This window comes from Xiphophorus maculatus, chromosome 22 (genome assembly GCF_002775205.1).
Source record: "Xiphophorus maculatus strain JP 163 A chromosome 22, X_maculatus-5.0-male, whole genome shotgun sequence".
Classification (NCBI taxonomy): Eukaryota; Metazoa; Chordata; class Actinopteri; order Cyprinodontiformes; family Poeciliidae; genus Xiphophorus; species Xiphophorus maculatus.
Window position 1 is genome coordinate 11,564,599 of NC_036464.1, and position 15,327 is coordinate 11,579,925.

At 36.6% G+C, this 15,327-nt stretch overlaps 1 protein-coding gene across 8 annotated transcripts in view; it reads right to left on the reverse strand.

Annotated features, from left to right (window-relative positions):
• Positions 1–8,962: 8,962 nt before the first annotated feature.
• Positions 8,963–15,327, reverse strand: part of adgrb3 (adhesion G protein-coupled receptor B3) — a 132,329-nt gene continuing 125,964 nt past the window's right edge. For 6 of the 8 annotated variants that reach the window (XM_005807626.2, XM_023327282.1, XM_023327281.1 and 3 more), the window contains 4 exons: positions 13,427–14,091; positions 13,268–13,303; positions 12,335–12,439; positions 8,963–9,896 (listed from right to left, as the gene is read on the reverse strand). In XM_005807626.2, the coding sequence (XP_005807683.1) occupies positions 9,708–9,896; positions 12,335–12,439; positions 13,268–13,303; positions 13,427–14,091 (995 nt within the window). In that variant the 3' untranslated portion in view covers positions 8,963–9,707. The remainder of the gene's footprint in view (positions 9,897–12,334; positions 12,440–13,267; positions 13,304–13,426; positions 14,092–15,327) is intronic. The other 2 variants (XM_023327285.1, XM_023327283.1) reach the window with 1 other exon arrangement.

Genomic DNA, 15,327 nt, shown 5'->3' on the forward strand with positions numbered 1-15,327 from the left:
GTGACAAAAATATTGAACTCCACATAATGTTTAATTTCTCTGAGCTGTACTTGTGAATGTTCAAAAAGTTGTATGCTAATTATCTGCATTTTGAGTAAGAAAAATACTGATGATCAGTGTCAAAGCCATACTGATGTATGGCTTTGACTGTGACCCAGTGTCACAGTCTTTGGGTTGTAATGTTTTAAAGATAAACGAAAAATGAGGAACTCCATAAATATGTTTAATTCCACATGAAAAAAGTCATGAAGAAAACATTATTCTGAAGCTGTGGTGCTGCTTTGCACCTTTGTTTCTGAATGTACACAGAACATGAAAGAGATTAGCCACATATATTAAAAGTGCAAGATATAAATTTCAATCTGCTTTGAAAAGATGAGCAGATGAAACATGAGTAAAACTGCCTGGCCTATAGTCCTACTCTGCAGTATATACATCTTACTGAGGAAGATAAAGTTTCTTTATGTACTGTATGTGCATCAAGTATTAGAGAGGGCATCAGTGTAGTATCAGTAAACAGACCTGTTTACTTTTGAAGTAAACAGGTCTGTAGTTTGAATGTTATTTCAAAACCTCCTATTTGAAGAAAAAAACCCGAAAGTTGCTGCAGGTTGAGTGAAAATTGCCCACTTTCCCAATCATCCATCATTACATGTCTGACCCTGTTATCAAAGCCCCTCCTAGATTCCCTTTCATTTTTTTGTCCATTATACTCTGTATGGGATTTCTTTTTAATATCTGTCCTGGTCAAATTGGTGATGGAGCTACAATTTAAAATCCTACTTTCACACTATTCAGATGCTAAATACAAAATTGCCATCAGCCCAAAGCTTGGGCTTTGACACAGAAAAGTGTAAAAACATGAAACCTTCTTGAGTCATTAATGCTTGTGGGCTGACAGTTAAATACACCCATTCCTGGATTAGCTTACACATATACTGTACTACTCACTGCCTGCTTTAAATGGATTTGCATATGATTTTTATGTCCAATTAGGGTTTGAGGTATGCCTACCTTGTAATTTGAGTTAAGCCGCGATGTTAAGTTCCACTCATGCATTTACCTATAAAGTGAAGAAGACTTGTGCCAAAAACATAAGTTTTATACATTTAACAGTGAGAATTTTATGATCACATCAAAGGATTCTGGCTGTTCAGATAGCTACTTTACTTGTTATACCTTATATTTAAAAGCCTTCTGTCTTGTCTTCTTGTACTCCTTCAAGAAGTGTTGCAACTCTTGCAAGGAGAAATGTGAATATAATTTAGTAAAACAATGTCTGAATAAATGAAATAACTCTGCTTTACAAGGAATTATTGGTACGATATGTCTATTGGCCATCCATAACAGATGTGCGGACTTCTGTTTCCCTTCTTTTAATCAATTTGTACCTCCACCAGTCTACAGGCATTCACTAGGAAAGTAATAATTTATATCAGTGCAGTTAGGTCAGGTGTTTTATCGCTACACACATCTGGCCCTGGCACCAGTTAAAACAGGAACTTGAGTCAAAGTCGCACTGAAAGTAAATTGATTCAACTAATAAATTTGATCAAACATTTTTAAACAAATATTTGATAACTAACAAGGCGCACAACACTCATGAATACAGCTCATGAATACAACATAACATGTGGGAACATTACTATATATATATATATATATATATATATATATATATATATATATATATATATATTACTGAACATACAGACATCCTTAAATTAAACATTAATTATTGTAGATTAGATTCAAATAAACTTCTAGGCTTCTGACAAGTATCCAAACTTTGCTTTATCACCCATGAAACTATTAAACACACTTACTTGTGTTTAATTCACTATCAGAACATGTCAATAACCAGGGGCACCTTGACACAGACTCTCTCTGTTTTCCAAACTCTGCGGTTGCTTTTCTGTAAAATATATTCACTCTGATTGGAGACTCCAACTGACTCCCTTGGCGGAGATTGCAGTGGTTTTGATTTTCCTGGAGCAGTACCAAGGCTGCACTCTGCTCCCTGATTGTGTTATCTAGTGCTGATCAAGAGACACAAATTGACTGCATTTTGAGCAGATGTTTGTGTTTGCTGATGTTGGTGGTTGTAGATATTTATGTTTGAAGGAATGCCTTTCATAGGGAGCCTTGAGCATTTAAGTCTGACTCTGAATTATTATTGATAACATTTATGAGATAAACCTGGAATTTTAAGTCGAACTTCTGGGAATTGATCCGTTTAAATGGTTTTGTGATAAAAGATGTTGATGTCTCAGAGAGGCCTCGGTGCAATTCTTGTTCAAGCTACAAGCTGGGAGAACAATGGTTCGGACACAATACAGACAACATCAGATGGAAATCCAAAAGCAGTTAGCAGAATTTAAATCATGACCTACTTACTAAATTTAGACTAAGATTAATTTGGTTCTATAATCATGGACAACAATTGTTTCACCAAATTGCCATTTTTAGCAGCTTGTTGCGGTCATGGTTAAAACACGGAGCACACTGCCATGGGTAAATTCCAACGTTTTAAGTATTACCAGATTATGCAATTATTAAAATCTAAAATCTGGATATTAAGACAACACACCTCACATTTGATCATGTCATTAACAGAAACATCAAGTACACCGTTAAAATGTACAAAATACACCACATACATACAAAATTTAGCAAGCCATAAAATTTAAAGTGTCAAACTTTTCTTCACAGCCTTCCTTCACAATAAGGACTTAAAAGGTTGAAGCCCCTTAACTCGAACTGATTATCATAGCGTAGTCTGACTGTTTCCTATTTATGAATGCTATTGCTCAGTTTCATATATTTTCATTTTATTTTTCATGTTGTGTAAACTTGTGAAAATATTTATCATTTTCTGATGTTGATGTTTAAATGCTATATACGTATATCAAGTGACTTCAGATAAAAGACTGATTCAAAATATTTTAGGTGACTTCATGATGTCATTTATCTTCTGTTTTAGTGTTTTCATAATTCTACTTATGATCAGGCAGCCTTCAGGCGTGAGCGTTCAACAGAAACTTGTTGAATAATTGACACATAGGACCAGGTTTGTTTGGATAGCTTTTTTGCTTGGTAAATACAATCATTATTTGAAAACTACATGTAGAGGGGTGGAAAAACAAGTTATTAGTGAATAAAAACCAAGAAGTAGAAAAATAGGCACCCTAACATTATTTTTCATTTTGTATTTTTAATTTTTGTAATAAGTTGGATAGTTTTGTTTAATTTCGTCCGTGCAATTCCCCGCGCGGCCGCTAGGGACGCTGTCGCGTTGGTGGTATAGGAAGGACTGAGCACACAAGAAGAATAAATCTTCCTGTTATGCTGGCGAAAGCTTAACGTGTGTGCCTCATCTTTTCTATACCACAGGTTGGTAAAATTTATTTTTATACATATATATTGATGACCTTCGGGAGTTAAAGAGCTCATTGAATCGGTTGTTGACTAGTGAGTCATTTTGTCCGATTTGTGTTGAGTATTGTGTGGAAAACGGGACACAGTTCTGGAGGTTGGGGTATGCTAATGCTAGCGGACCTTGGTTTCTATGTATTAAGCTAGCTGAGAAACGGCCAAAGTACTACCAATTTCATATTGAACTGGTTTGATGCATTTGTTTCTTTCCAGGGTTGTATCTATTTATCTGGCAGATAAGGTACTGTTGTAAGATAAGATGCTTGGACATTAAAGTGTGTTTTACCTATGCAGAATAGGTCGTGAAGGCTATTAAAATATCGAAAAGCAAATTTATGCACTGTTATTTGAATTGTTAAAAAAACAAATATTTGAAAATATGTTCATTACACAAGAAGAATAAATCTTCCTGTTATGCTGGCGAAAGCTTAACGTGTGTGCCTCATCTCTTCTATACCACAGCACCACACGTTGAGGGAAGACCATCACATACATTACCCTCAGCCCTCCAAGGTTGCGGGTTAACATACACATTCTTTTTACTCAAGGTTATCTTTACTGATACTATATTTTGTTCATTGAAACATTTAAATGTGCAGAGAAAGAAAAAAGCGATGGGGCAATTACTTTTTTCCAGGATAGTCTGTCACTTTTACACATCTTGGTGAACACCAAGCAGGTGAGAAGTGCTCATGCTTGAGATTTATTTGGTAGTTCACTTTGTCAAAAACTCTGATCTAGATATGAGAGCTGGAGAAGGTCCATCTTATACTGTTTACTCAATATCAAACCTTGCAAAGCAATTAAAACTTAAGTTGAAAACAAACTTTAACAAGATCAAAGTGGCTACTTTTTGGTCATGTGTCTAGAGAGATGGGTGAAATGGGTTTTATATAAAGGCAAAATATGATTTTCTGTAATACTATAGAGAATAAAATAGATACCTAGAGGAATTACAGACTACTATCACTATTTTCCTGGCCCTCTGTTGCTATCATCCATCTTACTGTTCTCCGGGAAAAGGGACTGAAATGTATTTTATGCTGCATACCAAATACCTTCTGGGTACTCTTCTAGAGAGAGTTTCAGACACTCTATCAATAGTCTGAAACTTTTACTTCTATTCTAACATAGTTGTGGTGTAGAAAAAAACTAACATAATATATATTTTTTTATTTACACATTTTTCTATCTTCATTAGTTTTTGCTAAATTGTGTTCAAATGTGAGCTTTGCATCTGTAAGTAAAAAAAAAAAATTAAAAAATAAAAATAAGCAAATCGGTTCCTCCTGTGCTTGAAGTCCTCAGATAGCTCTGTGACAAAGGAGCCGCCTGCCTCACCTCTCACTCAGGCCTCAGAGGACACAAGTGATTCAGGATCAATGCGATTATGTTGATTTAGTGTTTAGAGGCACAAAGCAGCTTCACCTCTTTGCTCTTATGAGCCTGTGGGACATGCCACTTTCCACTCAATGAAAACATGTCCAGCAGGCTTGTCAGCATGTCCATTTTGAACAGCTAAACAGAGCTTGCTGCTTTTGCATAAACAAGCCGTTGGGAGGAAAACTGTTTTCTCAATAAAAAGTGGCATACAGTAAAGAACATGAAAGTGAGAAAAATTAAATTAATAAGTATCACCGTTAAGGCTTCCCAGAGTATGATCATTTTGAGTAAAAAAAAGTCGTGTTTTTCTGCATCATGCTATTATCCATCCATCCACCATCGTCTCTGTCTGCTTCTCCTTGTCTTCAGCACTGACTGAGTGAGAGGTGAGTTACACTCTGGCCAAGTCACCAGTCCAACACAAGGCAAAATAGAGACATACAGGACAGACACATGCATGTGCACAATCAGACCTAAAGGTAAATTAATGTTGTCGTTTTTTTTTTGTTGTTGTTTTAAATTGTCATCTAGATTATGACATTAACAGATAAACATCCATCAATACCAGTAACCAGCACATTAATAGTCATCAGGTTAATAAAGCAGCACTTTTACTGTTTACCTTAAAGGCTTTAGTAGAAAAATAAGTTGTGATACAACATAGCTACTGCAGCTCATGTAGAAGAAACATGAATAGTTTTTATCCCCCGTATTTTTCTGCATATGAAACAATACTTAAATGGAGAATGATCAATTTGCTGAATAAATGTCTTTGTTAAAATTCTTTTTTTCTGCCCAAGATGGTCTAAAACAACCTTTATACCTGAAATGTACTTATCAATATGAAAAAAATCTTTACATGTGGAACCTTCAATTTTTGGAGCAAATTTGCAATAAATGCCAAAAGCAAAGCAATAACTACTTTTATATCTGCAGGAAATAGAAGATAGTTGCATGCAACCTTGAAGTAGTAATATTGAGGGGGACAACACAACATATTCAAGAATTTTCTTCTTTGGGGCATTAAGGTCTGCACTGAGCAAATATATGAATCTGATTACATTTTTGTGTAGGTTCATGGACACCAGAAATACAATTATTTTTTTCTATTTTTCTCTGCTGCGTAGCAACACTGACGGCTACCAATGTCTTGCAAATATATTCTTAACCCTTCATTATTTTGTTTTATACCAACCACAAAAGTTAAGGTTTTAATTGACTTTATTTTATGTAATAAGCCAACACAATACTACGGAAGTGGATTAGGGCCACCGAAAAAAAAAAAAAAAATTCTGAGATTAAAGTCAGAATTCTGAGATTAAAGTCAGAATTCTGACTAATCCTCTTCCGTACAATACAGTGCAAATTGTAAAGTAGAATGGAGCCAATACATGAATATCAATATCAAAACTTTTTTAAAAACCTGAAAAGTATTTTGTTCTCAGCTTCATTTACGCTGATCTGCTTTCAAAAATTCTGAGAAATCTAATCTCAATATTAATACAGTTACGCAAAGGCCTCCGTCGTTTGAAAGAAAATATTGGGGAGCAAGCAGCATCACAAAGATTGAAGAACCTAGAATACAGGTTAAGGACAAACTAGTAGATAAGTTTAAAGCGGCTTTATGGTATGAAAGAGGTTTGGCCCCCATGTCTTGAGTGTGACACATGCTGTAGGATATTATAATAAAAAAGAAAAGAAAAAAACACTGTAACAAAGCCAATAACAGTAGTGGATATAATTAACCCAATTATGTCTTGTAGTCTAAATTGAAAGGCACTGTCAATTCAGACGTTATTGTGCAGAATGAACTCCGAATTTCATCACTTTCATTTGTGTGCAGACAACGTTTGAGGACTCCAGAGTCCTCATTCCAGTCCACCAGGGATCATTCTCTGTTTCTTCGTCTTTTCTCTCTAGTCCTTGTTCTTCACTGAAAATGAAGTCATGCCTCTTTTTCCTCCGCCCACTTCTTCAGGCACTTCCTCTTCTCCTGTTCTCCTGTCCCACATCCCAGATGGAGAGGGGAGCACATGCTTGCCGCTCTCATTGCCATACTGCACAGACCAGCAGACAGAACAAACAAGATTTTCCCTCAGCTCTGGCAGCTTCCTCCCATTAGAGCTCTGTGTGGACCTGTCTGTCTGAGGAAGCTGATCTTATCAGCAGAACCCTCAGGAGGCACACAAACGTATTAGGGGTTTAAATGTTTCCCAGCCAAATTTGAAAATTGAATATAGTTGTTGGATTGAAGAGAAGAGGCAGAAAACAGTGCAGAGCAAATCTTTAACTGTAATTGGAAGTTTTAAGTCATTGATTCAACCTGAGATAAAAGTCAATATAGCAGATGCCTTATAGGGCACTCTTGAGGACCTTTTGAATTGTTCCATCTGTCCAAATTTAAACAGAATCTAGTTTAGTTTTTTTAAAGAGCGAGATTTTAAAGCAGTGGAGTATTGTGATCATACATTTTCTTAAAGGTATACTTCTATGTTTTTGAAGCAAGATTCTGGTAATAGATTATAAGTACTTGCTAATTCAGATTAGTAAGGATGAGGCTAACAACTTGTCAGAGTGGCCAAGACCAAAGTATGCTTTTATCGTGTTAACACAATCCTTTAAAACATCATCACATTTGCACTGGATAGTTATTTACAAAGAAGCTGATGATTACTTACACAGGAAATTGACATATGAGGATATGCAAGACCTATTATATTCTTCAATAAAACACATTCTAAAAGTGGAAATTGTAAATTAAGGTTGGTAAGATGTATTGAACTGTAACAGTTCATGAACTTATGAATGTATGGCAGCAGTAAAACAGCCATGATAAGACGGACTTTTTTGAATTTCAAATATTTGCAAACATTAGATCTTTTCTTTTCTTTGAGGTTGTTTAAGTTTCGTTTAGTGCTGACATTCCTGCTGTGGAATATTATTTTCTCTGTAGTTCCTCCAGTATTTGGGAAGAGAACTGCAGGGAGTGCTAAAAAACAACAACATGGTTTTTCATGAACTCAAGAGACCAGCATAGCTTTTTTTTCATCCTCATCACATGAATTAACTATTATCCTTGAAGAAACAACATGCTGTGTGCCATGTGTGTTGAATACAGTGTGGACGAATGTCAGAGTTTATATTTATTATTTAGATTTGCCACAAGGTGTTCCGCTACTGCTTTTGCATTATTTTGGTCAGTGCTTTAAAAATGTTACCACTGCTTATTTTAACAATGACTTTATTTTTTGACCATGTTAATGTCACCAAGTTTACATTTATAAAACTAAAATCTAGTTGTAATTTTACCCTATTATTTATTGTTGATAATCCTGAAAATCCATTTTATGATTACTTTTAATGACTGATTTGCACTACAGATTTCATCAAGGATGATGTTTATACCATTAGCTAATTTGCAACACTTATCTCTAGATGGGCTTTAATAAACAGCCCATTTCACTGAAATTGTTCATCATATTGTATTTTAGTTCAATGAAAATAATTTAATTAAGCTGAGTTGTGGTTGAGTCATAATCAAATAGTATCTAATCAGTCCTTACTGCTCCTGTAACTTTAATTTATTGGATTGTTGGTGATGCATTGAGATCCATTTTGTATTGGCTTCACAAGCAGAAATATCCAACTCTATGAATAATTTCCAGTCTATTATTTATATAACAGAAAAGCAAAGTAATGTAAAAATGTTTAAAATCGTGTTCATTTAGACTGCTATTATGTTTTTGCTGTTTATATCACTGATTTTACAAGAGACAGTCGCTCTGACCAGAAACATTTCAAATGTTCCAGAAATGTTTTAGCACATTTCATCCAGGAAGATCATAAGTTGTGCACGGCAACCTCATTTCATTTCCCATTTAAATAACCATTAGCATGTGTGTAGCTGACCTACGTCATGTTTACTTCAGTGATACTCATTTCTTTCAGATGTCTCATTCAAGGTGAGTGATGCATTTGACAACCAACACACAACATAAACTTGACACGACCTCTGAAGCAGTACGAACATATTTCCTCTTTTATTTACATTCCTTTTCAAATGTTAACATTTTTCGCTATAACTTCTGGTCAAGTTGGCATTTTTTTTTTCCTCATTAAAATAAATTGGCACAAGTAAAACATATGTAGACAAAAGTTTATTTACACCATACAACATTTTTGTTTTTAAATATTTTATACAGAGCTGCAGATGAGAGAGCTTGCTGGGATCCTTCAAGCAGATTCTGCAGTATTAAAGTTGTGAAATATATTATTTATATAAAAGTGAGTATTATCTTTATTGCATTTAAAGCAATGAAGAATGTAGCTTGACAAACATTCATTTTAATATGACAGGAAAACATCCTCTTTGCCTCCCATGTTTTTATATTATAAAGTAAAAAGTGTAATAATGGCCAAACGGACTGTTATAAACTTTTTAAAAACTGCATAAATATATACATTGTGCTCCCAGGTCCAGTTTTAGGAAATCAAAACTAGACCCGATGAAGCTGGGACGACATGGCATGTCATTTGTTTTGTGAGGTTTTATTAAGAGAGTTGGTTTTTTTGTTTGTTTTTTTTCAGCCAATTCCTCCACAGATAATTGGTAACACAGGATGGTAAATATTGTACACCAGGCTGCCCCACACTAAGTACACTAGTGAGAATACAAAAAGTAACACTGATGTTTTTATCCCTTTTTCTTTTTTTTCCTCTCTCCCCAGTCCTTATATTGTATTGGCACATTATGTCCCTGCCACGCTCGTAAGATCCAGATATGTTTGCCAAGGCTGTTAGAAAAGTCTGTTGCTTTAATCAGTGCAAAATACATCCCCTTCTCCTCCTGCAAAAAGTTTGCATTTTTTCCCCTCCATCTTCTTCACCCTTTACACTTCTGTCTGGAAGTCTCCTTCCTGGACATCTAAGGGTAGGTTGACACACTTCTCCCACTCTGCAGCCGTCATCTCCAGTGAGTCCTTGGGGTCGGATTCTAGTACATTCATAGTGGCGTAGTTCTGGTACTCACAGGCTGGATTGTAGCTCTCCCATGGATTCTGTTTTGGCATTGCCTTGTCCTGCGAACATGGCCAACAGCAGGTGTTGTTAGTAGCATGACATCCTCAGCAGCTTAACTGCTACTTCCCTCTCAAAAATGTACTTTTTTTTCCAGTGTGGTCAGTTCATTCAGAAGGGCATTATATGAGTTCGTAGCATTGCTAATTGAAAGTAATGAATTAATGCTGGGAGAAGCATCGAATAACAAAAAGATAATGGCAGTGTATTAAATGGGAACATGCGTACTATTAACATGGAGCAGATCTCTGCTTTCCTCAGCTCAGAATCTAGAGCACTGGACGTGTTGAATGTGTGAGCCATTCATTCGTCTGAATGTGCTCTCATTGACAGCCCCAAAGACATTAGTGCAAATAAGGGAAAGAAGTAGCTCCCCATCAGGGAATATAAAATGGATACTAATGTTTGCTGCCAGCTCTGCAATAGATTCATTTGGGGGGGGAAGGAAAATAGAGGAAGTAAGTAGTTATCGTTTTCTACAAAAAAAGGTACTTGCACTGTAACTAGGCAACGGTCCTGAAGCTGCATTGTACTGCAGTGGTGACTAAAACTGGGAGGGTGGTAGTATGAAGTCAAAAGGCTACTATTTATAGTGATGTAAAGTAGTTAAAAAAAAAAAAATCCCTGTTTTGGCTTTTCTGTCATGCCTCAATGTTTCATATCATCAAGTAAATTTTGATATCAAAGGTATTCTGAGTAAATGCAAAATGCAGTTTTGCAATAATGATTTAATTTCTTATGAAAAAATAGCAGCCCAAATTAAATGGATCTTATGTGAAAACCTGAATTGCCCATAAACCCAATAACTGGTTGCTCCACTCGTTTTTAGTTACAAGGTGAAAACAAGCATTATCTGAGTTTTTATTTGTGTCATCTGAATTCTTGACATCGCTATGGAGCAATTTGGGCCATTTTTTGCAGAATTTTTTAAATTCAGTCACAATGGATGGTTTTCAAGCACTGACAGCATGCTAATCTATTTTTTGTGTTTTTTGAGTCAGTCAGAGTTGAACTTGTGAGAGAACTTCAGGTTATTGTCTCACTTCAGTTTGTTCGAACCTAATGTCACATACTAATGGTTTGGGATTTTCTGGTAGAGAGCAGAATTTGTGGTTCCATCAGTTATGAGGAGTAGTGTAGGCCCTGAAGTAGCACTGCAGTCAAAGACCATCATACTGCTGCTACAATAACAGTACTTTGCTCTTCTTGGCATCGCTGTTCTAGTTTTACAACAGAGTAAATTAGAGGACCATCTCCCCTAAGCATTCACGTTTATATTTTCTCTCCACAGAATATTCTTGGAACTATCCTATGCACAATATCTTTAACAAGTCTCTTTCTTTTTGTTGAATCATGAATACTAACCTGAACTGAAACAAGGATATCCGGAAGGGCTTTAGATTTTGTTTTGTCATCTTTTGTGATCAACTGGATAAGCTGTTGATGCAGTCTCGTGGGAAGGCTCTTCATTGCTACATGTCTTTCCCATTGATGGATTTGAACTTTCATTGTGGTTCATTGGCATCCCAAGAGTTATAAATGGCTTCTACATGTCATAGATAATATAACTGAGCACAAATGTCCCCAGAAAATATGTTTAACCCCCACTGTTTTATTATTTAACAGGAGGGGTGATTTCTTTTTCAAACAGGGTCAGATTAGGTTGGATGACTTTCTTTCCTTTGGTAAATTAAATAATTTAAAAACAGATTTTTGTATTTACTCAGGTTATTTTTGGTATTAACTTTATTTGAAACGTTGAGGTGAGGCAAAGAGCAAAAACAGAGGTAATTTATCTTCACAGAGCTGTATCTGATATGGCTAAAGTGTTAAAAAAAAAAGAGGTTCAGCTAATCTCAAACAGATGGATTAAGTCTGATGTCCCCATTGTCTACACATCCAGTCAGGTGTGTAGGCAGATGGTGAGCCTTTTGGTTTGCAGCAAGGTCATGAGGTATTGCATAATTAGCCCGACTTCTTAATGGAGTCAAGTCCCACCTCCCACACAGTTGCAGAGAGAGACTCCCCTTATTAGGCTAATACTTACGTAATTGCTGATATAATAAATAATCTGCCATGCATTAATGAATAAAAAAAATGATGGGTTTGCTAAGTAGATAAATGTGCATGTAAAGAAAAGTGCATTTATGGCCTTGCATTGGAATGGATGCACTCCACTATAGCAAAATTACCAAGGATCATGTTTTTTTCATTTATTTTATTTTTCTTGAGACTTGCCTTGTTCTTCAAGGCTTTTAAGAGGCAGCCCCTCCGCTGATTGCAGGCACATTAGATGTAGAAAGGTACACTTTTGCTACATAACCACTCATTTGCACAATCACACGTAAATGTGTCCTGCACCAAATATCTAAATAGATCATTGGGTTGTTGAGTTCTTTATTTAGCTGACAGCCACCCCCCTGGGTTTCCTGTTACTCACCATGCTGCCCATATTTGGTATGTCTCGAAATCGGTCCAGGGTTTGAAATTTCTGATTCAGTTCCTGGAACAGCTCCATGTGTCTTTTCCTGGTGTGCATGACTTTCTGCAATGGCAAGGGTTTTTGCTTTGGTATTGACAGCCAATAATGGAAATGCATCTTCCTCTCCACCCCCTCCACCTTTGATCAATTTGTTAGTGTAGTTTACTTAGAGGCCAGGTCTGAAACAAATTTACTTTCCTCTGCATATACAAGAATGACTGCCAAAATAAAGGAAACACAGAGATAACTTAGACAGGTTTATGGGGCACCTAATGCTTAAACATGATTGTTTTGTGATAAATCACCTTATTTAGGGTTTTGTTGGTGTAAAGGAAATCCTTTTGATAAATCTTGGCACAAATCTTCCATTTGAAGTGTTTGTGTGCATCTAAGCTAGAAACGCAACCAGAGCCAAAGTAGCTGCCGGAAGCAACATGTTTCCCGTGTTTTGACAGAGATTACAAAATATATATGCAGTAAAGCTTTGACAATGCAAAAGGAAATACTAAAAATCTGCCAAAGGGGGTTTGATTATGTACTTGCAAACCAATATTTTTATTGCTGACCAGTGATAAAATCAGATGTGAAATGTGCAAATGACTTTAAAAGCATACAGTTTGAAAATCAACATATAGCTAATGGATGAAGGAGATGGAGGAGGATAAAATGTTGATGAGAGCTACTGCCCTGTTTGTCAGCTGACAGCCTTGCTATTACCTTAACTACACAGTAAGTCTATAAATCCTAATGAGTCAAGGCTATCCTACAGCAATAAGCTTAAGAGGCACAACAGACACTACTAAATCAAATGGCTAACACAACCGCAAAACAGCCTTTTATACATAAATAGCTAAGCTCAACTACAGAAAGATTTATCTTTTTTTTACGTACCTCAAAGTCTAGATCGGAATATCTCGACTTTCTTCTCTGTTAGGACAAAAATAAAAGGAGTCATCTTAGTAAGTCATCAGAACACTTCAACAATAAGATAAATATTTGGCAAGGTAGAATTTGGTGTTGCTTGTGTTTAATCCGCATGACAATATGTACCTCCAGGGAACTCATTGATATTGTGGAGCCAGTGTCACTCCGAGAAAGGCCCCCAGTTTCCTCCATTTCTGCAAGGAAGTTCTTAACAGCTGTGCGAGGTTCAAAGGGCAGGGTTTGCATCTGCTCTGGAGCACTAGGATACTGGTGATCCAGGTTCACATTCATGTGGTCCATGCCTGACGGGTTGATATTGAAGTCAGGGCTTATCTTGTAATGCTTTAGCCTCTCGTGGGGCAGCGTATCCATGGCAGCGGTCATCTTGGGCTCCTCTTTAATAAGGGTGGGCAGGGTGGCCGACCCCGACACTACACCCGCCGAGGCGCGAGGCATCACTATGTAGTCCGTCTCCATCATTTGGCCCTGCGTGGGTCGGGCCTCCATGTCGTGGTCGCTCTGGCGCATGCCGTCATCGGTGCACAGGTAGACTGTGCGGCGCATGTCGGCATTGCTGTCAGACATGCACTGGTCTTTCAGGTCGCCAATTCCTACTGGCATGTGCAAAGCTGAAGGCTGCTGGATTATCACTTTGGAGATGATGTTGCCTGGCAACGTGGAGTAGCTGAGGCCCTCAGGCACTTTCTCATCCTCCTCATCGTTGAGGGAAATGCGGGAGAGTGTGCCTGTTATGGTGGCGGCACGACACGAGCCCATGTCCTTGTGGAGCGCTGGAGGGCAGGGCGATACAGATATTAGTTTGTTAGCCCAATCAAAGGAACTTTAATGTCTTAAACTTTGCAAAATGAGAACAAAGGTACAATCAAAATTCAAATCAATATTAGTGATCCTTAAGGGAGGTTGTAGTGTCAAGGTAAAACTGCAATCATAGAATGAGTAACTATGAAAATGCTCTGAGTGTGATATTACACTAAATACAAAAAAGACACAACAATACACTGAAATCTCAAGAGAATGTTGCTGTAAATAAGAAAGTAGTTTCATTCTCTCCTTAAAATCCCTTCAGGTTTACTAAGGCTAAGTTAGTGATTGGTGATGAACTGATAAAGCACCACATCCAGTGATTTGCAAAAATATTGATTCTTTTTCATATTGTGTCACATTGCAACCCAGAACTTTAATGTATTTCATTGTGATATTACATGACAAAATAATACAAAATACTGCATACTTGTGAAGTGGAAGGAATATATTCTTTTTCTTGCCACTCTTTTACAAAGTTCATGTTGTGACCAAAAGTTTTCCTTTTGACACTTTGGGGCCGTAAATCTCTCGCAGCTCCTCCAGAGTTACCATGAGCCTCTTTGCTGCATCTCAGAAATGCTCTCCCTGCCTGAAACTTTAAGACTTTCACAGTGTGACTTTTGAAAGGAGTTGGCTACACTGGATTTTATTCAGGGTTATAAGAGTAAAAGTGGCTCAATATGTACAGATGCCACATTTTCAGACTTATCTGTAAGAAAAGACACTTTTGTTATTTCTCATCTACTTCACAGTCATATGCTGCATTAAATCCAAATTAAATGTATCGTATTAAAATTAAAAACCCAAATAGGTACAGTGCCTCTAAAAAGTATTCACCCTTTGAATGTTTATAATTTTGATTGTATTTACAAAGCAATCATGACACTTAAAATGTGCCTTTTTTGACAAAAACAGATCATTACAAAATAATAACAATTACATAAATTATTTTAAATAAAACATGTGACTAACTATTCACACACTTTAAACTGAATTACCTAATTGAACAAAGCCATTAAGGTTGGAGCTAGTAGTCTCATAATGAGTGCAATGGAGAACACCTGAGTGCAGTGACTGTGTCTTAAGTGATTGTAGTACAAAGACACTTGTTTCTGGAAGGTCACTCCACTGTGTAATCAGTGTTCCTGGCTGCCATTACAGCATGAAGACAAAACAAAACACCAAGCAAATTAGACATGATG